At 40.6% G+C, this 21,312-nt stretch overlaps 1 protein-coding gene across 6 annotated transcripts in view; it reads left to right on the top strand.

The window, feature by feature from the left end:
- Nucleotides 1-21,312, top strand: part of SLC17A5 (solute carrier family 17 member 5) — a 72,525-nt gene that overhangs the window by 2,098 nt on the left and 49,115 nt on the right. For 3 of the 6 annotated variants that reach the window (XM_043439169.1, XM_043439170.1, XM_043439166.1), the window contains exons 2-6: nucleotides 11,708-11,904; nucleotides 15,401-15,634; nucleotides 17,171-17,258; nucleotides 19,728-19,814; nucleotides 20,676-20,794. In XM_043439169.1, the coding sequence (XP_043295104.1) occupies nucleotides 11,708-11,904; nucleotides 15,401-15,634; nucleotides 17,171-17,258; nucleotides 19,728-19,814; nucleotides 20,676-20,794 (725 nt within the window). Of the gene's footprint in view, nucleotides 1-6,057; nucleotides 6,115-10,936; nucleotides 11,151-11,707; nucleotides 11,905-15,400; nucleotides 15,635-17,170; nucleotides 17,259-19,727; nucleotides 19,815-20,675; nucleotides 20,795-21,312 lie in introns of those variants that run through there. The other 3 variants (XM_043439168.1, XM_043439165.1, XM_043439167.1) reach the window with 2 other exon arrangements.

Below are 21,312 nucleotides of genomic sequence, written 5' to 3'. Positions count from 1 at the left end.
CACTAGGGTACTTTTTGGGGTGATGGAAAAATTCTGCATCTTGACTAGGGATCACAGATATATACATCTGTCAAAATTCACCAAATTGTACACTTGAAATGGGAGCATTTTATTGTGTGTAAAATATACCTCAATAAGGTCGATTAAAAAAGAAAATTTTCATTCCTTTTGGGAAATGGAATGAGATGGGAATGAAATTTGAAAACAGTCCCTCCTTGATTCATGGGTTGAGTGTTCTTGTATAGATCTTAGCCCTGTTCCTCATGCCTTGAGGTGGCTGTCTTTATTATAAGCATTTCCCCTCTTATTTTTACTCTATACATTACCTACAGGAGAGGAAAAGAAGATAAAAATAGCAGCAACACATTGTTATTTTTTGCTACTTAAAATGTAAGGGTTTTAGAGAAAAGTTTCAAGGTGTTGCATTAGTCAACAATATTTTAAATTAAGCTCTGTGCCTGGTGTGCTATGACAAAGACAAGAGAGGAGCAATGGGAAAGACAAAGATGGGTATAACAGCTTTATAAGAGGCACCAGGAGTTACCTCCTCTTCTCGCTCGGTAGTGCCCCGGTCCTAGCTTCTGTGCATCTAATAGGAGAAACAAGATGACTATTAGTTATATTTTTATTTAAATTATGTTCTGTATGTTTACTTTGCATATTTCAGACATTGTAGGTGTTTAAAAAAAAAAAAACTTTCCATCCAAAATTAGCTTTTTAGTGGTGCCTGAAGGAGTAAATCTTCAGCTGACCTTAAAATCTCTCTTTCTGTATGTTTATATATGTTTTGGCCTTCCCTGGTAGCTCAGTGGGTAAAGAATCTGCCTGCAATGCAGGAGACCCTGGTTTGATTCCTGGGTTGGGAAGATCCCTTAGAGAAAGGATAGGCTACCCGCTCCAGTATTCTTGGTCTTCTTTGGTAGCTCAGCTGGTAAAGACTCTACCTGCAATGCAGGAGACCCTGGTTCGATTCCTGGGTCTGGAAGATCCCCTGGAAAAGGGATAGGCTACCCACTCCAGTATTCTTGGGCTTCCCTGGTGGCTCAGATGGTAAAGAATCCACCCACAATGCAGGAGACCTGGGTTTGATCCCTGGGTTGAGAAGATTCCCTGGAGGAGGGCATGGCAACCCACTCCGGTATTCTTGCCTGGAGAAGCCCTGTGGACAGAGGAGCTTGGTGAGCTACAGTCCATGGGGTCACAAAGAGTCCAACACGACTGAGCATAGTATGTATGTTTTACTTATCATTTATGTTTGTTTTGGAACAAGCCTATATGAAATTAGCAGTATCTTCTCTACACCTATGTGTATAGTTTTGTTTATCAGAAGAGATAACAAAAGCTGATAAAATGTTAGTTATAATGTTATACAGCAGTTAAAACACCTTAGAGGCTAAACTACCATCTGGTGGGCATCATTTTATATATAAACAACCAAGAGCCAAAAAGAGATTAAGTTCCCAAAGATTGCTGTAGCTGTGTTAAAGTCTAACCAGAGTTCTAGATTTTAGTCCCATCCTCCTTCCTTGTCACAACACTGCCACATTTGTATAACATTTGAGAAATTCCTATTTGCAAAATGCTTAATCATTTTTGGTGACTTCACAAATTTGAAAGTTCAGCACTCACTCCATCATGGATAAGAGGACATGGTTTTGTTTTATAGGTAGTGCTTTTTTATTAAGAGAGCTAAAATTAAGGTATATTTCTATAGTTTTAAAGAACCTCTCAGGTTGACAGAATATGACAGAATTCTCGGTAACCTGACTGGTTTGCCTTTCAAGCATTTTGTTTTTCCATAGCCAGCTAGATTTCAGAGATGAACACCAAAGTAATGGGAGACATTGTGTTGCTGCAGATGTCACTGTTTCATTCTTTTCTCTGGCTGAGTGATATTCCATTGTATATGTGTATCACATCTTCTTTATCCATTCCTCTGTTGATGAATATTTAGGTTGCTTGAATGTCCTGGACACTGTATAGAGTGTTGCAATGAACACTGAGGATGCATGTATCTTTTTGAATTATGATTTTCCCCAGATAATATGCCCAGGATTAGGAATGTTGGATCATATGGTAGCTCTATTTTTAGTTTTTTAAGGAATCTCCGTACTGTTCTCCATAGTGACTGTATCAATTTACATTCCCACTAACAGTGTAAGAGGGTTCCATTTTCTCCACACCCTCTTCAGCATTTATTGTTTACAGACATTTGGATGACGGCCATTCTGACTGGTATCAGGTTTGTAGTTTTGATTTGCATTTCGCTATTAGTGATGTTAAACATCTTCTCATGTGCTTTTTAGTCATCTGTATGTCTCCTTCAGAGAAATGTCTGTTTAGGTCTTCTGCCCATTTTTTATTTGTCTTTTGTTTTTCTGAGCTGCATTAGCTGTTTGTGTATTTTAAAGATTAATCCCTTGTTGGTTGCTTCATTTCCAGATCTTTTCTCCCATTTTGAGGGTGGTCTTTTCATTTTGGTTATGATTTCCTTTGTCATGCAAAAGCGTTTAAGTTTAATTAAGTCCCGTTTATTTATTTTTGGTTTTTATTTCCATTTACTCTAGGAAGTGTATCAAAAAAGATCTTGCTGAAATTTATGTCAAAGAATGTTCTGCCCATGTTTTCCTCTAAGAGTTGTATAGTGTCCAGTCTTACATTTAAGCCTTCAGTCCATTTTGAATTTATTTTTGTGTGTGGTGTTCAGGAGTGTAATAATTTGATTCTTCTGCATGTAGTTGTCCAGTTTTCCCAGCACCACTTATTGAAGAGACTGTCTTTCTCCACTGTGGATTCTTGCTTCCTTTGCCACAGAGTAGGTGAACATAGGTGCCTGGGTTTATCTCTACTTTCTATCCTGTTCCATTGGTCTATATTTCTGTTTTTCTGCCAGTCCCATACTGTCTTAAATACTGTAGCTTTGTATTCTAAAGTCAGGGAGCTTGATTCCTCTAATCTAGAGATTGTCACACTGAGTGAAGTAAGTCAGGTAGAGAAAGACAAATATCATATTATATCGCTTATATGTGGAATCTAAAAAAGGGGGATACAAAGGAACTTATATACAAAACAGAAATAGAGATATAGATGAGGAAAACAAACTTACGGTTACCAAGAGGTAAGGAGGGAGGGATAAATTGGACAATTGAAATTGACATATGGACACTGCTATATATAAAGTAAGTAACTATGAGGACCTACTGTGTGGCACAAGGAACTCTACTCAATACTCTGTAATGACCTATATGGGGTAAGAATCTAAAAAACAGTGGGTATATGTATATGTATAACAGATTCACTTTGCTATACCCTTGAAAATAGCACAACTTGTAAATCAGATCAACTATTAATATACCCCCCAAAATGTTTTTAAGTGATGGGGGGAAGGAAGGCTTAGTGCTGATAAACCAAAGGAATGTATAGATTTTTCTGCTTAATTTAGATAGGAGGGAGGCAGGGAATTAAAATTCCATTCCTCACACTTCCCACCAGTTGAAGGTTTATTTTTGTATGAATGAAATGTGTCTTGTATTTGATTAAATGGACTTTCAGAATACTGTTTGCACCGAAAATATGTTCATTCATGTTAGGAAAAGTCAGTTTTAGATCTCCTTAGACATTTCTTTGTGTTTAAAAGCAGAACATGGATCTGGAGGCAGGGTGCCTAATTGCCAATCCTAGTTTCACTACCTAACCTAATCTCTCTGTGCCTGTAAATCAGAGAAAATAATATACCTAACTCATAGGGCTATTGTGAAGATTAAATAAGGTAATAGAAAGTGCTTGGAATAGAGTTTGGCATATAGTAACTGTTAATTACTATTATTATCATCAGTTAAAATTGGATTTTGCATTCCTCAGAGCAGCTGGCACCAAAAAAAAAAAAGAGCCCCATTCTTCATGTCACACACTATTGGAACTTTATTTTCTAGCTTATAATGGCACATCCTCTGCTTTATTTCATTTCTTTGTTGTTTTGTTTTGTTTTTTGCCTCTACTATTCTTTTGGGGCAAGAGGCAGATGGTTACATTGAAGGCTCAGTTATACAAGCTTTGTATAGTACACACAAATATAACTTGTGTGTAATTACCGTCTTAAATATAAGGTATGGAGTGCTCATAGACAGCAACCATATTGCAGGATGAAGGGACGTGGCCTTGGGTCATGTTGTGATAATTAGTGTTAACATATTAAAGTAACTGAGTCCATTCTAGCGGTTTTTTATTTTTCTGTTTCAGAGTATAGATTTAAACAAGGCCTACATTTAATGTTGTGAGTTGGTTGCTCAGTCGTGTCCGACTCTTTGTGACCCAGTGGGCTGCAGCCCGCCAGGCTCCTCTGTCCATGAAATTCTCCAGGCAAATACGTGTAATACTGTTGCATATATTTTAAAAATTAATATATTCAATGCCTAACAGGAAAAAAATTAACTGAGTCCATTTTAATGGAATTTGTTTTCATGTAAATGGATATTAATTTGGGAACTAGGAATAAATAAAGACTTATCAGGAGTGGGTTACCCATAAGACAGGTTGTGTGTATGTGTGTGTGTGTGTGTGTCTGTGTGTGTCTATGTGTTAGTTGCTCAGTCATGTCCAACTCTCTGCAACCCCATCGACTGTATGTAGCTCACCAGGCTCCTCTGTCCGTAGAATTCTCCAGGCAAGAGTACTGCAGTGGGTTGCCATTTCCTTTTCCAAGGGATCTTCCTGACCCAGGGATTGAACCTGGGTCTCCTGCATCACAGGCAGATTTTTTACCATCTGAGCCACCAGGGAAGCCCAAGACGGCTAAGATTAGTTAAATATTTACCTTTTTTAGAAGCAAAATTTACTTTAACCATTTAGATAGGAACTCTTTTTTAATGCAGTTCCCTGGCCAAGGGGCCACTCATCCAGGCCCCCTCCTCTAGAGAAAGTCATCATCTTTGCGTAGGTCCGTGCCCTTGCCCATGAATTTTCCACCTCAGTCTCAGCCCCTCACCACCACTCAGTACGTCCTGCTCCTCAGCCAGGCCCGCTTGTCCCCAGGGTCAGACCCTCCCACCGTGAATGGAGGCCGGGCATCCTCAGGTGTTCACCAGCCTGCACTCCCCTCAGGCACCTCCTTACTCCAGCGGAAGCCCGGCCTTCTGGGCTCTCCACTCCCACTCCTCACTGCTGTCTGTTATCTACAGCAACTGGTGGGGTCACTTCCTTCATACTCCGCACTGATGCTCCCAATCACCCCTCAACTCTCAGGGCCATTCAGCTAGACCACTCTCGCTCACACGGTCTCCCCCTCTCCCATTGCCCAGCCCTTTGCTTCATTGATCATAGGCTTTACCCACCCGACACACTTCCATCTCCTCCGCTCTAATTCCCCACTGTTATCTCGAGTGACTTCTCACACACATCCCTTCAAGTTCTCAGACTCAGACGTGTCTGATGACTTCCTTCCCTCCTCAGTCACCCCTTGGACTTTGTCAGCTCCCATAACTGCCTTAACCTCAACTAGAATTCCTCCCTTCCTGCCTGTGTAACTGCTCCACTTTGACCTCTCTCTCATTCCATCTGAACTTTCCACCCACTGATGCCTCATTTATTTTTATGGAAGATTTCACACGGATCCAGAAGTAGAGAGAAGGTGTGTCTGTTTTATCTATTGTCAAGAGAACTTCATAGGTAGAACTGTGAACTTCCATCAAGAAACCCCTCTTGGAACTTCCCTTGTGGACCAGTGGTTAAGACTCTGCTTGCCAAGGCAGGGGACTTGGGTTAGATTCCTGCTCCAGGAAGATTCCACATGCCTCGGGGCAACTAAGCCAGTGCACCACAATGAAGGGTAGCCCCCACTCCCCACAGCTAGAGAAAGCCTACATGTAGCGATAAAAGACCCAGCACAGCCAAAAATAAATAAATCAATAATTTTTTTAAAGATACACCTCTCGACTTTTTCACGCTCGCTTAGTCGTGCCCAACTCTCTGCAACACCGTGGACTGTAGCCTGCCAGGCTCCTCTGTCCATGGAATTTTCCAGGCAAGAATACTGGAGTGGGTCACCATTTCCTCCTCCAGGGGATCGCCCCAACCCAGGGATCAAACCTGCGTCTCCTGCGTCTCCTGAATTAGCAGGTAAGTTCTTTACCAGCTGAGCCACTGGGGAAGCCACACTCTCTACTTTTAAGCCCCCTAAATATTTGTATGCCAACTCTTGCAGACACTGCTCTCGGCATTGAAGGTAGACAGCAGTGAACAACATAGCTGAAAAGCTCCTGCTTTCACTGAGCATTCAGTTCAGTTCAGTCGCTCAGTCATGTCCGACTCTTTGCGACCCCATGAGCTGCTGCACGCCAGGCCTCCCTGTCCAATACCAACTGCCGAAGCCCACCCAAACTCATGTCCATTGAGTCAGTGATGCCATCCAACCATCTCATCCTCTGTCGACCCCTTCTCCTCCTGCCCTCAATCTTTCCCAGCGTCAGGGTCTTTTCAAATGAGTCAGCTCTTCACATCAGGTGGCCAAAGTATTGGAGTTTCAGCTTCAACATCAGACCTTCCAATGAACACCCAGGACTGATCTCCTTTAGGATGGACTGGTTGGATCTCCTTGCAGTCCAAGGGACTCTCAAGAGTCTTCTCCAACACCCCAGTTCAAAAGCATCAATTCTTCTGCACTCAGCTTTCTTTATAGTCCAGCTCTCACCCTGAGCATTAGCCCTCTCCATTTTGCTTGCTTCTGGAGTCAGAATCACACTCCAGCACTTTATTTTCTTGCTCATACTCTAAACTCCTTTGACCTCTTACTTTGTCACCGCATCCGTCTCAGTATGAGCTATCTGCCTACCTGGTGCTTGCCTCTGAGTACAGGCAAGGTGTGCCTCAAGGTCAAACACAAGGGCAGATTGCTCACCCCAGTTTTGGGTGGATGTTCACTTACTGAGCAATTCTGTATGTTTCACCGGGAACGTCACACCCCCACTCTCTTCAATAGCTTCTTTTTCATCTCTTAATTTCTCAGAAATGAGAAATAACCTTGATCCCTAACATACATGCATGCCCAGTGGCTTCAGCCATGTCCAACTCTTTGCCACCCTGTGGACTGCAGCCCTCCAGGCTTCTCTGTCCATGGGATTCTCTAGGCAAGAATACTGGAGTGGGTTGCCATGCCCTCCTCCAGGGAATGTTCCTGACCCAGGGATTGAACCCACACCTCCTGTGTCTCCTGCACTGCAGGCTGATTCTTTACCCACTGAGCCACCTGGGAAGCCCTGATTTCCTCCATTCCTAATATCCAGAGAAAGCATTATAATAACAACAGTTCACAGTAATTGAAGCATATTATGTGTGTTCTAAATATTTTATATGTACAACCCCAGTAATCCTTATAACCATAATCTAAAACACTTAGACTGATAATTGAGCTCAATCATTATTGCCTGTTGTTTTTGTTATTAAATTAAGAAACCAGTGTTCCACTCAGTTACTGCAGCATCATAGTCCAGCCCCATCAGGTCAGCTGCTGTTTCCTGCTCCTCTTTTTTATATTAATTTGTTTTTAATTTTTATTTTTTTTAAATTGGAGGATGATTGTTTTACAGTGTTGTATTGGTTTCTGCCATTATGACAACTCGAATCAGTCATATATGTTTATATACCCCCCTCCCTCTTGAGCCTCCCCCCCCTTCCCACCCCACCTGTCTAGGTCATTACAGAATGCCATGCTGGGCCTCCCCTGTGTGTAGCAGTTTCCCACCAGCCATCTCTTCTCCACATGGTAGTATATATGTGTCATTGCTACTTTCTCAAGTCGTCCTGTTCATCCGGCCCTGTCCTTCCCCTGTTGTGTCCACGAGTTCGTTCTCTATATCAGTATCTCCATTTCTTCCCTGTTAACAGGACCATCAGTACTATTTTTCTAGGTTCCATATATATGAGTTAAAACATGATATATTTTTTTTCCTCTTTCTGACTTTGTCGTTGCTGTTCAGTCGCTGAGTCGTGCGTGACTCCATGTGTGACCCCATGGACTATAGCACACTATCCTTCACTGTCTCCCGGAGTTTGTTCAAATTCCTGTCTGCTGAATCAGTGACGCTACCTAACCCTTCCTAACCTTTCCTATCTAACCCTTGCTATCTAACTGATGCTTCAGCCCTTCCAATGAATATTCAGGGTTGATTTCCTTTAGGATTGACTGGTCTGATATCCGTGCAGTCCATGGAACTCTCAACAATCTAGCAGGGTGGTATGGGGTGGGAGGTGGAAGGGGGGTTCAAGGGGAAGGGGACATAGGGGTACCTATGGTAGATTCACTTGATATATAGCAGAAACCAATACAGTATTGTAAAGCAATTATCCTCCAATTAAAAATAAGTAAGTTTTTTTTTAAAAAAAGAGTCTTCTCCAGCACCACAATTCAGAAGAATCAGTTCTTTGGCACTCAGCCTTTTTTATGGTCCAACTCTCCTATCTATACATGACTACTGGAAAAAACCATAGCTTTGACTGTATGGACCTTTGTTGGCAAAGTGATGTCTCTGCTTTTTAATACGCTGTCTAGGATTGTCATAGTTTTCCTTCCAAGGAGCAAGCGTCTTTTAATTCCATGGCTGCAGTCACCATCTGCGGTGATTTTGGAGCCCAAGACTTACTTCATTCTGTATAACGGGTTCTTGGTTCAGCCACCTCACTACAACTGACTCAAATCCATTCCCTTTTATGACCATTGTATATATGGGCCGCATCTTCTTAATTCATTCATCTATCAATGGACATCTAACTGTGATCAGAAATCTTTCAACAAACAAAAGCCCAGGGCCAGATGGCTTCCTGCCCCTTTCGTGCTCACTCGTTTCCACTGTGCTTGCCCTGCCTATGTTTGCATCACTCTCCCTCCGCTAGCCTGCCCGTGGCTTCTTGCTTACGGATGACGATCCAGTGCTGTGTTCCTTCTCCCAGAGGTCTTCCTTGACCATCCCCGACCCCACACAGCATGCTCACGTCCCTCTTTAGTCCCGCGTTACACACGTGTGTGTATTGTAGCCCTGTATCTCATCGGTATGACGTTCTCCAGGGTAAATGGGAAAGGAATTCTCTGTTACTGCCTGCCCTTCAGTAACTTCATCGAATCTACACACAACCCAGTGAGGTGGATGGCGGTCACCTCATTTGGCAGCGGAGAAGCCTGATAATGGAAACTCTTAGCAGCCGTCCCCCAAGACGCACCGCCAGTGAATATCAGAGCTCAGTTTCCACCAGCAGGTGTGCTTTGATCTAAATCAGCCTGTGTTCTTTCAGCTACACCTACTTCACATTCCTAAGTTGAAACCATGTTTCAGAAGCTGCCGTTTGTTTTGATGGGTGCTCCGCTCGTTATGCAAGCATGGTTTTACTTGGAATTTGATTTCTGTATGGTGGGTGCCCAGTGAATGCACTCTCTCATTGTCACGCAAGCGCACTTTTCTTGGACCAGGTTCAAACACTGGCCACATTCACAGGTACATTTTGCTCTGTCACCATGCGTTCCTTTATTCTTGTCATACTTTCTTGAAATAAAAGCTTTCCAACTGATTTGTAATCAACAACCACTTTTTTAAAACTGGGAACCATTTATTTGTAATATTTCTTAAAACCTCATAGTCATATACTTCGTGACTTCCGTGTTGGCGTTTTCTTCTCTGATTATTGAATGTGCCTCCCAAAGTTAAAATTGCCTGATCTGTAACTACTAGGTCAGATTTTCAAGTAATTGCACTGGTAATTTGAAATCGTTTTACTCATTTTTTTCTCTACTTCCCAAGTTTCTGGCACCAGGGATGGGGGAAGGGATAGTTAGAGAGTTTGGGATGGATGTGTACACACTGCTGTATTTAAAATGGATAACCAACAAGGACCTAATATATAGCACAGGGAACTCTGCTCAATGTTCTGTGGCAGCTTGGATGGCAGGGAAGTTTGGGGGAGAATGGATACATGTATATGTGTGGCTGAATCCCTTTGCCACCCACCTGAAACTTTAACAACATTGTTAATCGAGCTATACTCCAATACAAAATAAAAGGCTTAATTAAAAAAAAAAAAAACATGCCTTGTAGTTTGCAAACTGTCCTTAATTAAACAGCTGCCAATTTGCTTGGGGTGGAGAGCAAGAGTAATTAGATTCAGGTGACAGAGGCAGTGTGAATGAAACTTTAGAAATATAGTTTCCACAGGTCTGGATTGAACTGTGGCAGGTGGTGCCACAGTTCAAACACCAGCTCTACTCTCGAGAAACGCATCAAGAATGCCAAACGAAAAATTCTCTGTTAAAAGATGCCAATCTTTCATAAAGCTAAAATTGATGGCAGTTGTTAAGTATATGAGTGCTTACAGAGAAGTGAGTTGGATTACAGTACATTAATATACACTCAGTGCAGTTGTGCTGTGTTCATTAAATCTGTATCTGATTTAATGAATGGTACAGATCTGAATCTGTACCAAGACCATTGTACTCTGAAAAATATATCCTTGTGCAAAGCTAGGTCAGTGCAAATACCAGGATTCCTGAGTAGGAAACAACAGGCATATGTGTGTGTCTATGTGTGTATTGTATTTGTATATGTGCATACCATGCTAATATATCACTGCCAAATAAAAGCACACCTATATCCATATGTATGTATTTAACTTGTCATTAGCGATTGAAATAGATTTTCATATCTTTAAAAACACTCAGTGTTGGCCGAACTTACAGTGTAAAACCCTGGATTTGCCACTTTGTGGTTGTCACTTGGGGTCAGTCCCCCTTAAGTCAGCTTGCTGAATTCTTATCTCCCTTCCAGTTCTTCCACTCAGTAAAAGAAGAAAAGCAGAGACATCAGGTGCATACACCTATAATTAGAGGGAAAAAAATAGGTCAAACTCCTCCTGTCATATGATCTTCCTTTAACAGGTTTCTCCCACCCACTCTGCCTCTGCTTCTGTGTGTGTGTTGGGGGGGACACTCTCTTACTGCGCTTTTTACCGTGGGCCCTTTAAGCAAGACCAGCCGAGCAACTGTCGCGGGGGCTGCAACTGTCATAGAGTCTGTGAGTTTGCTTCTGGATTCTTAAATACATATAGTTCAGGAAAGGCTTAAGCATTAATCATGGCTTCTGATTCAAACCCAGCCTCTGAGGATGGTTTTCAAGGTAAGAAATTGATCATGGTGTGTGGCGGGTGGAGAGGGGGAAAGGGGGTTCATGCCCTGTCCTTAGCAGAAAGTTTTTTATGCTGAGATGTGTTTATGGTGAGAGATGACTACTAAGCCATAGTTAGTATTATACACGGTATGCTGAAGAAGGACTTACTGGCCATGTTTGAGATAGTTTTTCAGCAATAGCAATGCCATTAAACCCCTTTACCTGTGTTTCTCTTATCTTGTCAGCTGACAGGGATTGGGGGTTCAGTTTTGACTCCAGAATGCAGATTTTTCTGAGCAAAGTTAATAAAACCAGTGCCTCCATGTTTTAAGAAACCATCTTAGAGTTCAGGCTCTCATATGTTAAATGTTTATCAAAGCTACAGATACCAGAACAAATTCTCCTTGATACATGCTTTTAGGTATACTTCATCTGAGAATATTCTCAGAAAAATATTCATAATTTACTAACTTGGGTACATCTAAGAAGTGACCTTTTTAATGATTTAGACAATATGATCTAAGTTATTCTTTTCATGGAAGTTTTACCCCAAGTCTTTATTTCAGCTCCAGTGTGCTGCTCTGCTCGTTACAACCTAGCATTTTTATCCTTTTTTGGTTTCTTCGTTCTCTATTCATTACGGGTGAATCTGAGTGTTGCACTAGTGGACATGGTGGATTCAAACACAACTGCCAAAGATAACAGAACGTCCTACGAGTGTGCAGAGCATTCTGCTCCCATAAAAGTTCTTCACAACCAAACGGTGAGTGCTGTTTTTTCAAGCAGACGATCTTAATCGTAAAATACTTCCAGGTAAACATATTGAAAAACATTGAATTTGTTTGTCCTACAGAAACACAAACTCTTTCTTCATGTAAACCTGAATCATTTTCTTTCGTGTTTTCCCAGTCACTGGTTAGCTGCTGCTGCTGCACCCTGATCTGTTTGAAAAGTGACTTTTCAGTTTCCTCCATAAACATGCCATCCTTGAAGAGAATTTGGAAAAACCTGTCTGGCATACTGAGAAGCTAGATTGGTTTAGATGTTGCTAAATAGTTTTTATGGGAACAATATTTAATAGCTGTACTCTTTAAAAGGTTCCTGTTGCAGGAGAACTTTTTAAATTTTATTTATTTTTGGCTACACTGGGTCTTTGTTGCTGCGTGGGTTTTTCTCTGCTTGCAGCAAGTGGGGCTCCTCTCTAGTTGCGGTGCGCAGGCTTCTCATTGCGGTGACTTCTCTTGTTGCGGAGCAAGGGCTGTAGGATGCGCGGGCTTCAGTAGCTGTGGCACATGGGCTCAGTAGTTGCAGTTCCCTAGACTCTAGAGTACAGGCTCAATAGTTGTGGTGCTTGGGCTTAGTTGTTCCACGTTATGGAGGATTTTCACAGGCCAGGGATCGTTGTCTGGCTGATTCTTTACCACTGATCCACCAGGGAAGCCCTCTGTTGCAGGAAAAGTTAAAGAATCTCAACTACAAGGATGAAAAATAAGAATTCATCCATTTCTTTTCAAAAATCTATAACCTGTCTCACCTAAGCCACTTACATCATTTTGCCCCCCTCGTATTCTAGTGGAATTGATGAGTGCTTGTTCATCACTTGTTCAGAATTGAGTTTTACACATATTAAACGTTTTACTTTGCATGGAGACAATACAGGGGGGGAAGGCTGGTGTCCTTTTACAAGCATATTTTTATCCATCTCCAGTGCTCATCAAAGAGCCAGCTCCTACGTTACGTGAGTCTTCTCTGCCATTTACAGATGAGAAGACTTCCCTCTTCTCAAACAGGGAAGAGGGTTTCTGCCCCCAAACAAGCACACATACAAAAATAATGACATCAAAAATCTTTTCGTTGGACTTTGATAATGCTATTGAATTCATGTTAAGGGTACATATCACCCACTTTCCCCACCTCAACCTGTAACTGCTAGATACTTCATGAAGGCCTGGAATTTTACAGAGAAGCTACAGAATGGTACTGTAAACAAAAAGAATTATAGGTTTGCTTTGTATTTTTCCTTTCCACAAGTTCTTCTGATAATTCAACTACTTGAAGAGTTTTTAGTCACTAATCGTGTCCGACTCTTTGCAATCCCATGGACTCTAGCCCACCAGGTTCCTCTGTCCATGGAATTCTCCAGGCCAGAATGCTGGGGTGGGTAGCCATTCCCTTCTCCAGGGTATCTTCCCGACCCAGGGATCAAACCGAGGTCTCCTGCATTGCAGGCAGATTCTTTAGCATCTGAGCCACCTATCTGCCCTGCTGCCCTGCTGCTTCAGTTGTGTCCGACTCTTAGCGACCTCATGGACTGCAGCCTACCAGGCTCCTCCGTCCATGGGATTTTCCAGGCAAGAGTACTGGAGTGGGGTGCCATTGCCTTCTCCGCTCTCTGCCCTGTATGCACAATAAAAAGAAATCCTGAATGGTTCTTAATACATGGGTTAGGTTACATGGCTACGTGTTCTAAAGATTCAGATACCAAGTTGTCAGATCTTCATATTCGGACTTCCCTGGTGGTACAGTGGATAGGAATCTGCCTGCCAATGCAGGGAACACAGGTTCGATCCTTTGTCCTGGAAGATTCTACATGCCATGGAGCAAATAAGCCCGTGAGCCACAACTCCCGAGCCTGTGCTCTGCAATAATAGAAGTCACTGCAATGAGAAACCCCTTCACCACAGCTAGAGGGTAGCCCCTACTCCATGCAACTAGAGAAAGCCCATGCACAGCAACAAAGATCCAGCACAACCAAAAATATAAATAAATAAAATTTTAGAATCTTCATATTCACGTTACTGTGTGCTGCTACTAGTTAAAAGACATTTCCTACTCACATGAGGTTTCTGGCTTGGTTTAAATTCTTGCTCTGTTGTACTGCTCTTTATCCTTTTTTAAGTGCTTGCTCTGAAAAAGGGAGACATTATCTATATTTTTGCATACTAGTAGCTAGCATTAAGTGATTACTTAGTATGTGTCAGGCCTTATTTTAGGTGCCTTTTCCATTTAATCTGCCCAGGTTACAAACCCAGTAAGTAACAGAGCTGGCCTTGAAGCCAGTCCTAGCTCGAAAGCCTGGCTTAGCCTCTGAAGTATCCTGATCAGTAACTTTCTGGATCAACCCTCTGCCTTTTTGGAGGCTTCTTTGTCACAAAACATCTACAATTCATCCTGTAGTTTAGTTTTATAAAATAGCAAGCATTCCTGCACATTATGACTTTCGATGATTTTCCATTCGCTCCTAGAACCTGCATGTCTGTATCACATTGACTCACCCACCCAAGAGGAAGTCCGCATGTTCTTCAGCCTCCATCAGTGGTTCTGGGGAGTTTCCTGGTAGTCCAGTGGTTAGGACTTGCTGCTTTCACTGGTATGGCCTGGGCTCAGTCCCTGGTCGGGGAACTAAGATCTCACTGGCCTCACAGCCAAGAAGCAAAAGAACAGGAAGAAAAAGAACAGTGGTTCAAAATTGCATTTATACGTACTCACATGCCAGTAAGAGAAAGGAGCCATTTTATCAAGATGTTAAAAGGCTGGGTTGTTTTTTTTTAATTTTTTATTTGGTGGAAATTTTCTTTACAATGTTCTGTTGGTTTCTGCTGTACAGCAATGGAAATCAGTCATAACTATATACATATCCATAGCCTCCCTCAGCTCCCCCCATCCCACCCCCTCTAGGTCATCACAGAACGCCAGGGTGGGCTCCCTATGTTCGGTAGCGACTTCCCACTAACTGTTTATTTTACACGAGTGTGTATATATGTAAATGCTACCTCCTCCATTCGTTCCCACCCTCACTTTCCCCTGCTGTGTCCAGAAATCCATCGTCTACTAGTTTCATCAGTACCATTTTTCTAGATTCCATATATACATGTTAATATACGATACTTGTTTTTCTCTTTCTGACTTACTTCACTGTCTATAACAGGCTCGAGGTAGAAACCTCAGGCACTGTTAGTGGGAATGTAAACTGATGCAGCCGTTATGGAGAAGAGTGTGGAGTATTCCTTAAAAAAAAAAAAGAGGACTAAAACTACCATATGACCCAGCAATCCCACTGATGGGCATATGCCCTGAGAAAACCACAATTCTAATAGACATATGCACCCCAGTGTCCATTGTAGCACTATTTACAACAGCCAGACGTGGAGGAAACGTCCATGTCCATTGACAGATGAATGGATAAAGCTGTGATACATAAACACGATGGAATGTTACTTAGCCTTAAAAGACTTTTTTTCTCCCCCTATTCTTTATAGGGTAAAAAGTACCAGTGGGATGCAGAAACTCAAGGATGGATTCTCGGGTCTTTTTTCTATGGCTACATCATCACACAAATTCCTGGAGGATATGTTGCCAGCAAAAGTGGGGGGAAGCTGCTGCTAGGATTCGGGATCCTTGGCACTGCTGTCTTCACCCTCTTCACTCCCCTCGCTGCAGATTTCGGAGTCGGAGCCCTCGTTGCCCTCAGGGCACTAGAAGGGCTAGGAGAGGTACGCTTTTTTTCTCTCTTATTTTTCTTCTTACCCCTTCTCACTTTCTTATTTTCCTAAAGATATCATTCTTTGGTATGAGCATGAGCCCAAAAAAATGACACTGAAAGATAATGGGGATTTATTTTTTAACTAAAACCTGATTAAACCATAAAATAACATGAGTAGATTTTTGTTTGTGGTCGATGAGATCTCCAGTGGAAGCACTCCAAAATTAGAAGCTTTACTCAAAGACCAGAGAAAACATTTTCTAGGGGACACTTCGTAGCTCCCCACTGCTGCCTCTTACTGAGGAGATAGGAAGTGAAAAAGTGTTAGTCTCATTCAGGCCTTAAATAAGTAGAAGAGTAAAGTTAACATTGAGAGGAATTGCTTTATATCTGTGTAGGAAAAACACTGACTGCAGTAATAAAATCCAGTCATACAATAACGGCTAGAAAACTTTGGAAGTTGCCAAGTGCTATTTAAATTTAAGCTTTGGTCACTCATCTGAATGATCCTTATAAAATAGAGGTGTACCAAATAAACTCTTCTTGACTACAAAATAAAACTAGCCCCCTAATACCAGGTTCCTCTTCTCCTTACCTAAGTAAAATACCTGTTTTACAGAAAAAGGCACAGAAGTTCTAAGAGGTTAACTAATCTTTCTAAGGCTACAACAGGTAGTGAACGGCCAAGGAGAGCAGTGAATCCACCACTTTGAATCTACCAGAATCTATTCCTTCCTGTTAGCTGTAGCATCTCTTCTCCCAAGTCTCTATAGACCTCCCTGCTTTCGCTGTTCTATTTCTCCATTATCAGTAATTGGTATTTTTTTTAAATCGAGTTGTAATGGATGTACAATATTCTGTAAATCTCAGATGTACAACATAGTCATTCAAAATTTTTATGGATTATACTCCATTTGTAACTATTTTAAAATATTATATTCCCTGTGATATATAATTTTCTGACAGCTTATTTATTTTATACCTAGTGGTTTGTATTAATACCTCTTAATCCCCTGCTCCTATCTTTCCCCTCCACTAATTGGCATTTACCAGGCTGATTATGACCAGAAAACTTAAAAAAAAAAAACAACTCTAATTGAGTGTTTTTTGGTAGGACCATTTTTCCTGTTGATTGGGGTGAATTTGAATTTTCTTCTAGTATCCCACAGTATTAGATCAGTATGTTTAAATTATGTATTGGTTACATTTCCATTTCATTCAGGCCTTAAATAAAGTAGATGAGTAAAGTTAACATTGAGAGGAATCCCTTTATATCATCACTCAATACATTCTATTTTTTATAACCCTTACCTTGTAATCAGTCCTTAAACCAGTTGACAGAATCCACAAATCTTTGTTCAGATTTTTAAAGTACTTCAGTATGAGGTATTTTCACTCAACACTGTAAAGGCATGTCACTCCAGGAAACCTGATTCTGGTTTGAGTCTTATCCGGAAATTTCTCTTGCAACAAAATACTCAACCGAATTTAAAACATTAACAAAACGACTTTGTATTTCATCAGAAATGCCTTTTGCCCTTCTCAGGGTGTCACATTTCCAGCCATGCATGCGATGTGGTCTTCGTGGGCTCCCCCTCTTGAAAGAAGCAAGCTTCTGAGTATTTCATATGCAGGTGAGATAACCATTTTTATAAAGATTTTTGCTACAGTTTGTTATCTACACATCAACCTTGGGGGAAAGGTATACACCAGAATCATGCAATGTCAGGTGTTTCCTTTGGGAAAAAATAGCTTTGAGGATACAACTTTGTTATTAATGGTTTTCCTTGGCTCACTAGCATATAGCAATATGGCATAATTGACTACTGTTGTTTTCTTCATCTGCCATCCTTTATTTCAAACCATGTTGCCTTTTCAGATGTTGGTATAGAGAATGCTTTAACAGAACAAAATCCCAAAAGAGCTGGAGAATTGAATGCTTGTGTCCTTAAATTGTGATTTCTGGTTTGATCATCTCATAAGCATGTCATGACTTTCAATCCCTCCCTTCAGACACCTTTTTTTTTTCCCTATGCATTATTTGCTATCACTTTGATCTAGAGGTAAGATAGCATGAGCTTTATATGTGAATTATAATTCCTCCAGCTCACATACTGAATGAAAACTTTTTGCCCTGACGGCTTTTAAATGCAGTGGTTGAGAAAGACCTCTCTTGCAGTGGCTTTTAAGCTAAAATCTGAAGAATGAGATGAACCAGTCATGCAAAGGGCAAAAAGGAAAGCATTCCAGCCAATCAGAACAGCATGTACAAGGACTGTCAGGCAGGAAGTAACATAGTTTCAGAACAATGAGAAACACTGTAGATGTCTAGAACCCTGAATGAAAGAGATAACAGCAGAGGATGGGGTTAGAGAAATAGACAAGAGCCAGATTACATCAAGGCCTACAGGTCACAGGGTTTTTCTTCTCTGAAATGCAATGGGGAAATATTTTACCTGAGAGATATGATCTCATGTACATTTTAAGAAGATTCCTCTTTTTTTTCTTTTAAGAAGATTCTTACAGCTGTGTGGAGATCGATGTAAGAAATCTGATAAGAAGCTCAAGAAGAGGCACTATCTGTGGTTCTCCTTTGCCTATTAAATAAAGTCTGCGCTCAAACGAGGGGTCAAGAGTCTTTCTGATCATTACCACTTCCTTTTAGCCAGCCTAGTCCCTGGCATATAGTGCCTGGCAGGGAGCAGATATTCAACAACTATTCTACCTGTTTCTCTAGCCTTTCTTTTCCTCTCCTTCACCCAGTTGAAGTTCCCATTCCTACTTTCATTCCTTACTCACCGTGTTACACCTGCCTCTATATCTTCTTTCTTATGGGACCAGATCTTGCTCATCTTTTCAAAGTCCCACCACTGCCTCTTACATCTTTTCCTGACCTCTAGAGGTCAGAGGTTATCTGTCCTACCTTTGAACTTTCATATTGCTCTGTGACACTCAACACTTTCTAACATATAATAATTATTTGTTTATATTTACTTACGCTATAAGACTAAAACTTGAGACCAGAAACAATGGCTGATTATTTTAGCTCACAGTGTACCTACTAAGATGTCTTCTGTCTTGTGGTTAAAATGAGTTTTAGTACTTATTTATCTGATACAAATGTGTGTAATGTATTTGGAGCAAATTAGATTACTTAAAGCTTTGTTCATTTTCCATCAGATGTGCTGCAGTAGGTTATGTTTAGAGATCATCTTTGAGCCTTTCCCCCAAACACTTGGCTTTCTAACACATTTACTAGTAATGTGGCATTTACTAGCTCATATTATAATAGGTCTTCCATTGATTGATGCCTTCTAATTCAGCAATAGCTATACAATCATAACTAATTAACTATATATTAATGTATCCATTTTATATATTATTAGTTTTCTAGTAAATGATCCCTTAAGAGAAGGGATTATTTAAATTTGCATGTGACTTACTCAGCTCCTCTGGCTTCCCTGGTGGCTCAGTGGTAAGGAACCTGCCTGCCAGGAATGGCGTTCCATCCCTGGGTCAGTAAGATCCTCTGGAGAAGGAAATGGTAACCCACTCTAGTATTCCTGCCTGGGAAATCCAATGGACAGAGAAGCCTGGCGGGCTACAGTCCATGGGGTCACAAAAGCATCGGACACAGCTTAGTGACTAAACAACAACAAACTCAATTCCTATGAGATTTTCTTTTTTAATTCACGTAGTTCTTGCTGCCCTGGGTCTTCACTGCTGCAGGCGGGCTTTCTCTAGTTATGAGTGGGGGCTACTTTGGAGTTGCAGTGCGCAGGCTTCATTGCGGTGGCTCCTCTTGTTGCAGAGCACAGGCGCTAGGCCCACGGTCTTCAGTACTTGCAGCTGGTGTGCTCAGTACTGTGGCGCAGGGGCTTAGTTGCTCTGCATCATGTGGAATCTTCTAGGCCCAAGGATCAAACCAGTGACCCCTTCATTTGCAGGGCGAATTCTTAACCACTAGACCACCAGGGAAGCCCCACCTATGGGAGCTGATCGCTCTTTTCCTCATAATCTATTATCCATCCTCTTAGGCAGTAGACCTGACCCCTATTCGTTCATTTTTCTCCAAAGTTTACAAACTTTTGTTGTTGTTCTAGGAGCACAACTTGGGACAGTAGTTTCTCTTCCTCTTTCTGGAGTAATTTGCTACTATATGAATTGGACTTATGTCTTCTATTTCTTTGGTAAGTTTATTCAAAATGTAACCTAAATTATGATGTGAGAGGTCTGAAATGTAATAGAGGTTTAATAATTGGTTAAAATATGTATATGCCAACTCACTGAAGTAACCATCTCCTAAACCACAAAGCGCTGAAACACTTACTGATAACCTGTTTTTCAAGTTTATGTGGTTAAAATGATCTGGCTAAGCTGTGACTGGCTGTTAATTTTGGAGTATTTGTTCAATAGAAAGTGCTGTTGAATCCAGGACTTAAATGCTACACTTAACTACAAAAATTGCTATGTCATTTATTATAAAAATGTAAAATTTGAAAATATTTCTTCTCAAGCAAACTAGAATACTCTCACTTGGTAATTTTAATCTTTTTTGTTTGTTTGTTTAGCCCCAGGGCCTTTCATTCCTCAGTCTCAACAGCAGGATGATACACATTGTTAATAGGGTAGATGCCACCAAAACATTTATTCAGGAAATATGTCTGCAATCAAAACAAATAAGTACACAAAAGCAGATACCTATGGAAATAATAGATCGTAGACATTTAGTTTTTTAAAGTTTTGTCTGGTAGACCCTGTTAGGCAGTCATGTGGTCAAAAGTTGTTCGCTTTAGGTGCAAAATTCCCATTATAAAATAAATAAGACTAGGTTTGTAATGTATCGCCCAGTGATATTGTAGTGCATACTTGGAAGTTGCCAAAAGAATAGATCCTAAAAGTTCTTATAACAAAAAAAAATTTTTGTGTGGTGACAATGCTAGACATATTGTGCTGAAGTTTATAATTACATAATTTTTTTCAAGACATAAATTTACTTGCTGCCTTGGTACATTCTGATTTCATTGTAACTATTATTTTTCTGTTTTAAGGCATTGTTGGAATCATTTGGTTTATTTTATGGATCTGCTTAGTTAGTGATACACCAGAAACTCACAAGACAATCTCCCCCTATGAAAAGGAGTATATTCTTTCATCACTAAAAAATCAGGTATGAATTTTGGCACATTTAAAAAAATAATTTCGGAAAGTTTTTTTTTCAGGTTTAAGATACCAGTTTTTTAATGAATATTTCTGTTGTGCACACTCTAGTCAAATTAACATACAAAGTACTGCTTTCCCCAAGATATTTTAATTCTTTCTAGCTTAAATCTATGAAAAATTACTTTTCATTTTAAACCTTCTAGAGTAATGATTTTCAAGTGACTGTCTTTCTTCTTAGGAGAAAATAAGATGTGTTATCTATAAGAGGAATCTTACAGCTACATTCTAAATGTTTGTTCTTAGGAAACTAGTGTGTTTTTATATGTGTCTTAAATGAGTGTGATTTAACAAGGCCAGCACATTTGCTATGCTATATAATTTTCTTCTCTAGAATAGACCTTTAGAAAAAAATTTATATACACTAAAGTAAGATTTGCTTCACTTAGTTGAGCACAATAGCAAATCAGAAATAAAATCTGTCATAATTTAATACAGTAAATTCTCAAGCCCTGAAGATAAAATATT

This window comes from Cervus canadensis, chromosome 20 (genome assembly GCF_019320065.1).
Source record: "Cervus canadensis isolate Bull #8, Minnesota chromosome 20, ASM1932006v1, whole genome shotgun sequence".
In the NCBI taxonomy this organism is placed as follows: domain Eukaryota; kingdom Metazoa; phylum Chordata; class Mammalia; order Artiodactyla; family Cervidae; genus Cervus; species Cervus canadensis.
Note: the sequence above shows the minus strand (reverse complement) of the source record. Positions and strands in the feature narration are given on the sequence as shown.